Genomic DNA, 12,775 nt, shown 5'->3' with positions numbered 1-12,775 from the left:
AGTGGAAAATTAAATTCGTGCCGTCATTTCAGTGAATGCTGTGTGCCCGGTTTTTAATTCGTTTCGTCTACAGATCCAGAAGTAATGCGAATGCAATCGTTGTCCTCACTTAAACGACAATTTTTTTTCCTTCTTCTTTATTTTCTTTATTGTCTTGTTTCTGACGTTGAACTTAAACTAAAACAACTATTTGGGTTAGTGTAAATCGTCATTTGTTTCCGCTGCCATTTTGTCTGGTTGGTGTTGACGTCAACAGTGGCATCGTTAGTTACGCGCGCATTTTACTTGTTTTCATGTTCATCGTCGCTTTTCTGAATGCTGTTTTCTGTTTTCAAGTCGTCGCCGTCGTTGTGTGACGTTTTGCAATTCGTGAATTGTGCAAAATGCAGCGTGTTTTCTACATTATTCTTATTGCCCCTCGAGTAGCAGCACACAACAAACAGAATGGCGGCGAGGATGCGCGCGTAGTAAATTCAAATGAGATTATAGGATGTGCCGGCACATGAACTTGATTAATTAATGGTAGTTTTCGCCGACGTCGCCGTCGTCGTCGTCGTCGACAAACTTTTACCACGAGATACAGAACACCGCCAGCAGAGGAAAACAATGTGTTTGTGTGCGTATGGGTTTAAATTGTGCGCAAGGTGTGGATGAGAGAAGTACAGAGTTAACTTTAACTGACTTGTCGACTTGCGACAGCTGCTGTTAGAATGACCACAAATAAGGGAATTAACAAAAAAAAGTTTATCTATATAATTCTGCAAGATTGCTCCTCGGGGTGGGTTTAGTAGAAACATTAAATACTGGAAACTGGGGTTATATTTCAGACGTTCCCTCCTTGCATGAAAATGGAAATCGTCGTAACATGGCCTTAGGTAATGTTCCATGATAATGCATTACATCCTCCGGGTTCATTGTGCCGCACCGCCTCCCCCACGCACTTTCCGCATACACACACACACACTCACTGAAAGCGCTTAAAGATGGCACGTCGGTCACGAGCACGAGTTTAATATTAACACTGAGATTTTCAGCCGCAGCTGAACACGCGTTCCAGCCGTTCAGAAAGTAATGATGCGACACGAGGACACGCCCCCGGTTTCAGCAGCAAGTCGTCGCGAATCTTGAAACTTAAAATTGAAACCAGTTTGCTAGCAGCTGAAGAAGAAGAAGAAGGGGTTTGGTGGTCGTTGGGTCCTGGTTGGGTTTCTGGCTTCCAGTCTTACACTGTACATGCGACGCATTTAAATTTACACAGATTATGCATATCATCTCCGCGCCGAACACGAACACGATTCACATCTACTACATTCGCCGAAGGAAAATGGCTGTTATGATGCAACATAATAGCGGATTGTGTCGCGCTGGAGTTGAGTGGATTCTAACAAAGCGCTGCAAAGTGTTTACAAATGTGGCAAATCAAAAGATTTCGCAATCTACGATAATTATAGGATGATATTTTAGGTTAGGATAGAAAAAAATTGAGTTTATATCTTGGTCGAGTGGCAATTAACTTAAGATGCTGAAGATTACAGGCCGCGTCTAGGACATTTATATTATATTGTTATAAAAGTCGGGTGGCGTTTCTGCCACGGCAGCGTTTCAGCATTTACCACCTTCTACACTTCCACCTTCAGCGTTTCTTACATGTAACTATTACACACCGCGCCTCGAATCTGCTCTTGCTCCAAGGCGCCCCTGTACTTTCAGTCTCATATTTCTGTCAGCGCAACATGTTTTTCCCTCACGACTCCATGAATCATGCGACACGCCACACGCAAACGCAAACACACATCGCGCGAACTCCTTCGGCGCCTCCACCAAGTTGTGGCGGTGTGAGTTCAGCGAGAGAGAGTATATTAACGCATTCGCAACACATAAAACGCATCATGCCACACATGCTGTTGGCTGCCTGCCTGCCTGGCGTGGTAGTAAAAGTAAAGTAATATGATTTCCAGCATTTTTGTTTTTGTTCTTTGTATCATATACGCTTACGTGTTTCTTTTTGCGCGTGAGTGAGTGTAGTGGGTCTTCCTTCTTCCGCCCCCCCTGTCGGTCATAACCATGTGTATAGGTCAAAGCACCGAAAGCAGAAAAAACGCGTTAAGCCACTCTTTGGTGCTCGTCTTCGGATAGCGAAAGAAAAAACACATAAAAATGACATAAACGAAGCCTACACACTTGGAGTACCTACTCATACTCTCTTTCGAATTGCGTTTTTTTTTTCTAACGTAGATATACATAAGCGAGTTTATAGTTTATTTTGACAGATATATTTTATATTTGCATGTTTACGCATTGTCTGCTTCACTTAGCCAGATCACCCACAATGAACACCAGACGCACAGCGCAATGTAATCTTTCCGCAACATACGTAACACACGCAAACATAACATGCGAAATTTCGCCGAATCGGCTCGGGTGATGGTAAAGTTTCGCAGCGTTTTCACGGTTTTCAGCACTTGGACGGCTGCGCTCGCGCGTCTTTCATTTTGAGTTTGTGGAGCGTCGAGTTCTTCTTCGGCTGCTTCTTGGGGAACGTGGGAATATCTTATTTCGGTTATATTATTAGAAAACTCTGCGAAGGCTACAAAGTGAAAATTCACAATTCAAAATTGAATATGTAGCTCGTATATATAAGAAAACTTAAAACTGAAAGTTAAGGTCGAAAGTTGGGCGCGGAAATGTTTGGAAATTTTCAACTTTCGCGCAACGTAAATTAACATAAATGCTAAATTTTGTTATCTAGATAATTCGAATTTTCGCGCAAAGTTAAGATTAACTACAAACAGAATTGCTAATTAAGAAAAGGTTAACAAGTTTTTTGCCTACGTGCAGAAAACTGAAATAATGAACTCGACCTCACAAACTGTTTTCTAATTATTCGTTGCAATTAATATTTGTGTTATGATCGTAACGATGAGAATATTACTACAAACTTTGCTCGTAACTTGCCGTTTGAGGGTTGTTTCCACCTTTTGCCGAGTGCAAATGTTAATTTAATTGCTCACGTATAAAGGTGAAACCGCCAAGAAAAGCGGAACTTGAATTCGAATTAAATTTACTCGACGTGCCAACTTTAGATAATAATTTGTCTATACTCAAAGTGTGTAAAATAATATTTACAGACATTGTTGGAGATGTCTGTAGATCAAAAATAAAAATGCAATTAAATTTACTATTCTTCCATTGTCAATGGAAACATGCTCGAAGCGCAGTGAAAGGCTGGCGAGATTGAAAAATTGAATAATCACTCGGGCGTGTCGGCGGACGTTTCGAATTGAAAAGATAGTTGCGAATTGAATCGAAACCGAGGGGCGAAACACAAAAGCAATTACATTTTAAATAATGGTTTCTTTTATTTTGCGCGACAAGCGCACTCTCCTCCGCCACCCGCGCGCAGAAGTGGCGCCGCGCACCTTTATAACGAACTTTCCGAAGCGGATGCGCTGCGAAATGAATCGCCGCCGTTGCTGTGACCGCAAACCGGGACGCGAGACCAGAAATTTTCAATTCCGATCGGTGGCGCATTCATCTATGTCGTCGATTCGCGAACTGAACGAACTGATTTCCAGCGTAAAATCGACGCGATTGGTTTAATTTAAATAATGGCGTCTGTTTTCACGAAACATTGTAACATAACCTAACTTGACATCTACATGACACTTGATGGTAATTTAATTTAAGTTGTGGGGAAAAAAACTTCTTACGCAATTAATAAAATCGTAAAAGTATCACATCGATTTGTTTTGATAACTTTTCGTTGTGTTTTCCTTGTGTATTATATCGTTATGCTCGTTATCGTTAACATCGACGTTTTGTTCTCGCATTTTGTCTGTGTGGTTTTTCTATCGCAGGATGAAGAAGTCCCACCAGCTTATTGTTTGCGAGATAAATTTCTCGCGTCTAACGTAATTAATTTCGCTTCTTTCCGAGACAAGTCCCGCGCGCGCAAGAAAGCCGTGGTTGCCAAAATCGGTTTCAGAAGAGTTTGCGAAGAGTCATCAGTGACACACGAGTACAAGACACATACACACACATATCTCATTTTGTGATGATGTTTAGTGTGTACTTGACGACGCGAAGAAAAAAAAAACTTAATCAGTTTTCTTCTCTTTGGCGCTTCTTTGGCATGTCGCGTTGTGCTGTTGTTGCGTGAAAGAGTTGTCGTTATGAAGTACGGAGAATAAATCACTTTGGCGACATGGCGTAATCGCGTTTAATGTGTGTATAAGTAACTGTTTATCTCGATGAGATGGCGCGGCATAAACAAGCGTAATTAATGATCGCGCCGAGGGTTTTGCGCAATTTTATGCGAGACGCTCGCGTCGCTGCATGACGGGTTATTAATTTCTTTCTGGCCGCGCAAGACGAGAGACAATAGACAAAGCGGGAAATCAAAAAATTTTGTGTTGCACGATGGGGAGTTTTGAAGTCGACGGAGCGAGAAGTTTACAGTCATGCCAGCGTCACGGATCGCCGAGGCGGAAAGTCGTTATCACGTTATGCACACACTGTAAACTTTAATATCATATTGTAAAATCTAAGAATTTCGCCCCGTACTAACGAAACTATTGTCTGCGCGGTGATTAACCTCAAAAAGCAGCGCCATCTATTGAATAAACGAACCTCCACACGCATGAAAATCCTTTAACATATTTATTTAGCCATATTTCAAGGTTATAATAATAAATCACGCCTAAACCCGACAGCGACCCTCGTAGGCTGACCAATATTGTCGTTTATTAGAGATTAAATTAAATCACGTGCAAATTTTCGCTGATATAATTTTCTATAATAATTTCGAGGTTGGGATTTTGGATGTGGCATATGCTGGCTTTCGCGGTGTGTGTGATCGTTAAGTGAATATAAGTTGTTGAACGGTTTGTTAGATTCGAGTATGGTTTGAGCTCGGTTTTGGAAAAGTTAGTGGGCATGTTAACGCAGCTTGGGCCTCCGCCACGGGTCTTCGATAAGAAAGAGTCGGACGGCGGGCGCACGAATTTATGGGATGAACTCGTCCGGTAAATATGTAATTTATGGCGGTGGCGGCGAAAAGGGTCGGGCTTTTCGAAATCTCAATGAACGCGCACGCTCCTGACCACCGACTCAACCAAACTGAACGTAAACCAAAAGATGGACGAGTTGGATTCATGTCTTACTTATCTCTTCAGCGTTCCAAAACTTAAAAAAAATTTACTTTCAAAAAAATTCATTTTTTTTTTAAGTTTTAAGATATTGGTTGACGTTTGACAGCTCAAGTCAAAAAGAAACTCCTAATCGTTATTTACCTACACGCAATAATTAATATTAATTTGCTTCTAAACGCTGACAGCTTACAAAGTAGCAAAAGTGGCAAATGCTTCAGAAAGCTTTCTTTGGGCCTCGTGCGGATATAATTTACGATATACGCCGGTGGTTTTTCGGCGGCGTTTTTGGGGTGGCGGCTGTGGCGAAGAAATTCGGGTTGTAAACAGACACCTCACTCATTTTTACACATCATTACAGTTTGCCAACTTTTCCAATATTCTCGCGCCGGCAAATATACTCCGGAGGCGGTGGCGGCGGCAGCGGCAACTCCAAGGTCTTTGTCATTCAGCAAATTTGCGGTTAATGTAGTGTGAATTTGAGATTTTATGCGGCGACCAAACTCTTAATACTTTTCCAACATTTTCCAAACGTTTTTCAGGAGGCGGCGCAATCTCGACCGATACTTATATCGCAATATCTCGGCCGCCTCCTGATCACATCAATTAAAACATTCACATAAAAAACGACTTATTTAATCTTTGTGTTTCACATTCACGTTATAAAAATATACATATCCGGTATCATAATCACCCACGGCATAAATTTCATATCAAAAATTTAAATAAATTATAAAACTACCTACGACCTAACCTCAAATATCATCTAGTCATCATTTACTGATACTGATAGACAATTTGCTGTTTCTGGCCAGCGGGGGCGGCTGCCTGATGAGCAGGAAGACGATATTTTTGGTATTGCTGTGGTTGCACATACTGCTGTTCCTCTTCCTAGTTAAATTAAAACAAAAGAATAATTTAAGGCGTTCATGTTTTACTCGTAATTACATGCTAATGTATTTACAGCTAATTAGTTTCCGTTCGTACCTGAACATATTGATGGTGATGTTGCACGCGTTGTGGCGCCGCCGCCTCAACGGCCTCCTTTGGCTTCGGGATCTTCACGACGATATCCGTCGGCTTTCTAACAACCTGCAATCACAACGTCGTGATAATTAATTAACTTTCGACTCGCAACAACACACAAAAAACACGAGTGTAACAACTTCCTGCACGTAGGCAACATTATCAACAAGCGGAAGTGTAAATAATTAGATATTAGTTTCTCGGATCTCGGAATTTATTGACAACTTTGATATTTCCTATGATTTAATTACCTCGGCTTTGAAGCCTTCCTTCGGATCAGCGGTGTACGTCACGGTTCGAATAAATCCGTCGGAATCGACCACCGAATAACTGCCGGAAATCTTTCCGTTCTCTCGCTGTTCCTTACGATTCTGATAGTTGGTGTACAAATCATCTTTCACATCGAAGCCGAACTGATAGGATGAATCAGTCTGCAAATAACAAAAAATAAATTAATATGAAGTAAGATTATTTGACAATAGATGGCGACATAATGTAATTAATATGAAGTGCAATATGCAGTTGCACAACAAAACGTTTATTAATAGTTTACGCACGATTAGTTCACGGCGATGCTTTTTTTTTCTGTCTGCACGAATCTAATCGTGAATGTCTTGCTCCATTCTATGCAAATCATAAAGGAATCGTGAATAAATAAAGCTACGCTGCGAGATCACAGATAGTCGCGCACCTACTTATCTAATATGTAATCATGTAATCAAGCATGAATGAAATATCGATTCTCATCCGAGAGAGTCTCACAATCCGCGACCGTTCGTGAACTCTCGTAATAATATTGTAATAGTATAATAATCGTCTGCGATTCGAATACGCGTCTAGTGGTGCAACTAATTTTAGCTCTTGTTAAATTATATTACAACGAAGATGAAGTTGGGTGACGTGAGTGTGGTGGGAAATTTCGCGGCGCATCGTAATTTGGAATTGCGCCATTCGACTATTGGATTTTCAGCGGCTGACTGTGATACTCTGTATAATTGTTATCTCAAAGCTCGATTACGTTTCAGTGATCCGTCCGAGCGATGCGCGAATGCGCGGCATAGGCAAATTCGCTATTCTATTTAATTAACCAATTAATTACGAACTAGGAGCTGTGTGCCGCTAATATTTGCGCTGCGTTGCGAAGAATTTGATGAACAATGAGTTCTTAATTTTATTTTTTTACTGCTCGTAATTAACTGGAGCTAAAAATAAAATAAAAATTCGTGCTGATTGTGAAATTTTTTTTATGAAATATTTAAGAATACTAGATTTTACCATTTTCACATTTTATGGTAAAATTTCTATTCGTGTTATCCGTGAACGTATTTCATAAGTGCTAGTCGAGAGCAAAGTGCACTCGCATGAAAGAAGAAAGACTCGACAAGTGTAAGTTCGAAAGTTACGAAACTCACTGCAGATGGATTGATTGCAATTTGCGCGATCGGCTATCGTCTGTGCGGCGCGAATGCGAAATTTATTTTCGAAATTAAGTTTAAGCACTTTCCGACGACATTAACCGCCGCGCGCGCAACGACTCGAAGTTTGTTTGTGTTTCGTACGGAGAGATTCGCGATTCTGCGATTCATAATTAATTGCAATGCGGTGGAAACATTTGCTGCGATTAGAGAATTACATAAGAGGTGAAATTTTCCCACGGATCCCAGTTGATTCAGGCTCGCAAAGGTAGTAATTAATTAATTAAATCTATGTTAGTACTGCTACAAAACAGTAAAAATTAGGTTAGACCAGTATAATAAAAATTAATCATCAAAATCACCGCCAGATGTCGCAATAGAAGTTAAAATTTAATTCCAGAGAAAACTTGATTGAAAACCATCTGTATATGCAATTCTCTTGTCGTATGAGTGCAAGTTCACACGCGACTTTCTCTATTCTCCTCTCACCTTCTTCCAGCATGTAACGAAAACATATTGCATGCGTTTTCGTTCCGTGCAGAAGAAAACCGTTCGCAAAATTCCTACATTGACTATTCGCGACGCGTCTATATCTTCATCTTATTTATTGACTTTTCGATTTTCACCGAGATGCAAAGATATGCAGCTACGTATCGCGCACTGAAATGAAATTTCCGCCTTCATATCTTTTTCTCGTGCATTTCATGAATTTCACAAAATATAATATAATATCACATGAATATTTCTTATATCGATATGTTAATGTGTATTTAAGTAGCGTTGTTAACGCCTAAATGGCTTTGATTGATTCAACCAGACGCGTGCTAATCAAGAGCAACCTAACCTCACACCTTGGCTCCGCATCAGCACGACGCAGCTAACTACACCTCGCATGAATGCGCCACATCTACACACATGTGTGTGCTGGGTTGCGGCTTGACAATCGCAATTTAGACACAGTACAGCCGTCACACTAAGAAACGTGTTTGGCGGCTTTATCCCCACAGTGTCCTACACTAACGTAGATTAGCTAAATTCTAGTCCTTTGGCGTGGGTTGAGCCAAACCGTCGCGCTAACTGTCGGATTGTTCCGCGTTGAAACGTTGAATTAATTGCACCTACTCAGGAGGAGTGTGCTACTCGCACTATGACTTGATGACTGACTTGACTCTCGGGCTATTGAACGTCCTTAGAGGTGCTAAGCTCTTTGTTCGCTTCTTCACACACCAAGAAGTTTATTGCCCACTCAATAAGCAGAAAAAGTAAATTGTTTAACTTACATCGTGTTCCTCTTGTTCGTCTTCGTCTTTCTTTTCAGCTTGCGGTCTGAGTCTGTATTGTGGTCTTGGAGTGCTCTTGACGTACTGCTCGGGTTGTTCATACTGGAGTTGATATTGCTGCGCTTGTTGTTGGGGCACATATTGAACATACTGGGTTTTCGGAGCTGGGACTTCAGATAAATACTGTTGGCGTTGAGAGGCTGTTGCTTGGTGTTGAGATTGTTGCGCTTGTTGTTGTTGGGCGCGTTGGTAAATAGCCTGCGCGCGACGCTGAGCTGTTGAGATGGCTTCATTGGCTAAACCTTGTTGTTGGACCAGTTGTACATGTTGAGCGTATTCGGGTCCTACGGTTTGGGCAGCAACTTTTGCAACCTTAGAAAAAATAATTTTCAAAATTAATTTTTTTAAAAATTTTAATTTTCAAAATTAATTTAAAAATTAATTTTTTTTTAAATTTTATTACTTGTCTGTCAGCTGATGATGGTAACAACAACTGTGCAACCCTATGTGTAGGTGCTTCATATTGTGGTCTTGCATGTTGTTGAGCTTGATAAGTCTGCGCTTGCGGCGATGTGATATACCGCGGTTGTTGCGTCTGCTGTTGTTGATGGCTAACACCTTCTTCTTGTTCCAGATACTGTTGTTGCGGCACATAGTACTGAATTTTGTACTCCGGCTCCGGTTGTCCGGCTGATCGCGCCCAGGACAACTCCACCGCGATGCAGATCAACGCACAGGTAAAAACCGCGCGTACACTCATTTTAACAAAACCGAACAAATCCAACAAAATAATCTAATTTATTATTGCTTAATATTTCGTGCGTCTTGTTATGTTGCTCGACTGTTAATTGACGTTCTTGTCGCGGCGTGTGCTGTATTTATACGCTCGCACACTTCCAAAACGTTCGGGACGGAGCGTCACAGCGTCGAAACGTCCCTACTTTGTTCAATTTTGCTACCACTCTTTGGTGAATAGTATTCGACAATGTCTTCTACATAATTTGGTTTCGGTATCGACGTGCATTGACGCAGGTAGGGGAGTCTAGTGCCTGTGCGAACGATCGCTTTATGTGACTTTTGTGTGGTGCGCAACTTTCATATTATGTGTGAGAGAGCGTTTCGCTATCTGGACGCCGTGTTACGGATCACGGAGAAAGGTGTTGCACAATGTTAGACTACATATCGTTTAATATTGGGAATTAAAAGTGTAACAGGGACGTACACGGCTAAAATTCCAACAAAAGAAAACAAAAAACAAAAATTTACAAACAACATTTACATAAAACATTTATATATTTAATTACATGCATTTTAAATGACACTTAATTTATGTAATAAGTCGTGTGAGTCGTATAATTACATATAACTTTCATTAAATTGAGAAAATTTAGTGAAACTAGAAGAAAAAGTGTGGTTATTTGAGGTTTTTTCTATTTGCCACCAGATGTCAGCATTTTCTAAAATCCAGCCCTGTGAATTTCAATGAATGTCAGAGTCACAGTCAACATCTCGATCGTTTATTTAATTAGACCCACAAGTGGGTGCTAACATTCGCTACGCATATATTGATATAACTGATGTATTTAACGCCAGCTGTCAGAAATTAATACCGCGTCTAATACATTTTTAATAGCGGCAAATCAGAGAAAGTTCTCCAACAGGAATTTTGCTCTGCTTCAATTCCTACACGAACATACTCGCACACTCAACCAAACGAAATAATATTACGCTACTTATGTAATAAATTATTTCGGTTTTTATTCCATAATTTTTAAATCGATTAAGCCGAGTATTAAAACAATAAATTTTCAACGATTTCATAGTCTCAGATTGTTCGCGCAGATTGCATGACGTTGATTTATTCTATCTGATGAATAATCATTTTCGTATTTATTAATATAATAGCGCACTTTATTGCGGCGCTAAAGTGATGATGAAATGTGAATGTTTGAAAGTTCAAGTACTCCAAAGTCACCACTAACAAAACGCATGCGAAAAGTCGACTTTATGATTCGTGCGCGCGCTCAGTTCAAGAGCGTTCGGAAAAAGTTGGCGAAACTTTTCAAGTTTTTCAAGTCGCGCCGGGAAAAATATGCGATGATTTAATTTAATTTACTATACAGGAGCCGCATAAAAATACAGACGCAATGTTACTTTGCTTTGTCTTACTCTCTTACTCTTAGTAGGTTTGGTGTAGTTGCGATTTTTCTTCTTTTTGCGTTGTTTTTTGCGTTTTGTAGTTGGTAGAATGCTCTTTGCGTCTGGGCCCGGCCTAAAAATGCATTCGCGTCGTCGGGAAATGAAAATTTATAATAAATTGTGTTAGACCTAGAAGTGGAAGAAAAATGTTACGACTTTGCTTTTAGCGAGTCGCGGTGCGCGCGCGAGGAAAAAGCGTCTCTCTCTCATGATAAAATATATATTTTTATGAACCGAAATGTAGTCGCCGGGCACACTCGCGTCGCGACATTTTATTACGATTCGCATTGTCGTCGTATAACTCGATGCATATGTCATTCGGGAGATTTTATTATTAGTCGACTAACTTTTCTTTTATGTGCGTCGTGGCGCGTTTTGCGAGATTCTTATTGCGCGCGAGTTGCATGTCGTAAACATCACGCCAATGATGCAGAGCAATGATTAAGCGGAAAATCTTTTGTTTTGTTGTGTGGTTTATGCTTTTAACGTCTTAATTCTGTTAAAGGAAATACTTAAAGTTGTAGACAATTTTATTAACACGACAATTTTGTAGTTTAAGTTTTATTTTTTACAGTTTTCTTTTCATTTCTGTACCATTTACGAGTCGTAGCTACTTTATTATAGTTACAAAAGTGCAGTGGAGACGTATTTTATATAATTTACAATTTTTATGATTTGTTTGTCATCCGAAGTCGCTGTAACTTTTATTTGCTAAAGTAAAATTCTGTTACAATTGTAATGAATTGCGAGATTCTTTGCTTGCCTGGAATTTTCCAAATTGGCCCCTCAACTTTTTCGCATTTCTATTTAGCTATTTAGAATAAAATAGAATAAAAAGCAACAAAAGAAATGTAAAACTTGAAATGTTTACAAAAGACCCAACTTAAATTCCAAACGCACGCAAAAGTCCAGCGCCGGCAGTAACAACTTATTGCTTGCGTGCGTTCCCTTTTTTTTGTGCGTCGTCCCTTTCTTTGGGACTTCAGGACTTTAGGTTCTCGCTATTTTCCGCGCCGGCTTTCTTGGACCAGCGCGCGCGTGGCGTTTTTTTTTCCTGTGTGCTCCTCTCAACGGTGGAATTTTTTTCTGTATGCGTGTAATTTCCCTCGGGCACGCCCGCAACGGGAGAAATATAACGGGAAGATAAGCGGAGATTAAAATTATATTTCCAGCCCTTTTTTCGACATTGACTTTGCAAGAAAAAAAAAATACAAGCAAACAAAATGTTTGTGGCTTTCATATTGTATTGTATTTCATTCATCTCGAACAACGAAATTAATTGGCACGCGAAGAAAAATCATAATTTAACCCCTTTTGTTGGAATTTCACAAGTATTGCATAATTTTATAATTATAACTCATTAAATTTTAATGAAATTCATATACATTCATTATATGCTTTCTTTGCCGCAGAGATATGAAAACAAATTAAAATTTCACGCTATTTAAACAACAATTAAAGCGAACAATCGAATTTGAGTCAGAATCTCGCATCGCATCAAACCTTTTCAATTGCTGCTCTCTTCCACTTTGTTATGTAAACAATATCTACATCATGTTTTTAATAACTTTAGCGCTATTTGCATTAATAATGCAAAAATAAAATTTGCAATCGTTAGTTTCATTTGTTATACAAGTTCATTGCGCAAGAAGTATGTGGGAGATTCCAGATGGGAAACCGGCGACGAAACGACGCTTCGGTCGCGGTT

The 12,775-nt window shown here is 39.9% G+C and overlaps 1 protein-coding gene and 1 long non-coding RNA gene across 3 annotated transcripts in view; one reads left to right on the top strand and one right to left on the bottom strand.

Moving 5' to 3' along the window:
• Window positions 1–12,775, top strand: part of LOC135793843 (uncharacterized) — an 89,935-nt gene that overhangs the window by 68,561 nt on the left and 8,599 nt on the right. For both annotated transcript variants that reach the window (XR_010548730.1, XR_010548729.1), the window contains one exon: window positions 9,503–9,605. This is a non-coding gene — a long non-coding RNA (uncharacterized lncRNA). The remainder of the gene's footprint in view (window positions 1–9,502; window positions 9,606–12,775) is intronic.
• On the bottom strand, window positions 5,768–9,704 carry Cpr66D (Cuticular protein 66D). The gene is made up of 5 exons (XM_065304952.1): window positions 9,332–9,704; window positions 8,869–9,240; window positions 6,425–6,604; window positions 6,135–6,239; window positions 5,768–6,038 (listed from the first exon to the last, which is right to left on the bottom strand). The coding sequence occupies exons 1-5, from the start codon at window positions 9,626–9,628 to the stop codon at window positions 5,925–5,927; spliced, it is 1,068 nt and encodes a 355-aa protein (XP_065161024.1). The 5' UTR covers window positions 9,629–9,704; the 3' UTR covers window positions 5,768–5,924.

This window comes from Atheta coriaria, unplaced genomic scaffold (genome assembly GCF_025399875.1).
Source record: "Atheta coriaria isolate IRGN ID8LTWV9N9 unplaced genomic scaffold, Caltech_Dcor_3.1 hic_scaffold_6_pilon, whole genome shotgun sequence".
In the NCBI taxonomy this organism is placed as follows: Eukaryota; Metazoa; Arthropoda; class Insecta; order Coleoptera; family Staphylinidae; genus Dalotia; species Dalotia coriaria.
Note: the sequence above shows the minus strand (reverse complement) of the source record. Positions and strands in the feature narration are given on the sequence as shown.

What these genes read in the sequence shown, in the direction of transcription:
- Cpr66D (XM_065304952.1), bottom strand. Translation starts at nt 9,628, where the DNA reads ATGAGTGTACGCGCGGTTTTTACCTGTGCGTTGATCTGCATCGCGGTG. An exon ending in ACGAACAAGAGGAACACGAT is followed by an intron (nt 6,605 to 8,868) that starts GTAAGTTAAACA and finishes TGTTATTTGCAG; the next exon opens with ACTGATTCATCCTATCAGTT. An exon ending in AGGAAGGCTTCAAAGCCGAG is followed by an intron (nt 6,240 to 6,424) that starts GTAATTAAATCA and finishes TTGTGATTGCAG; the next exon opens with GTTGTTAGAAAGCCGACGGA.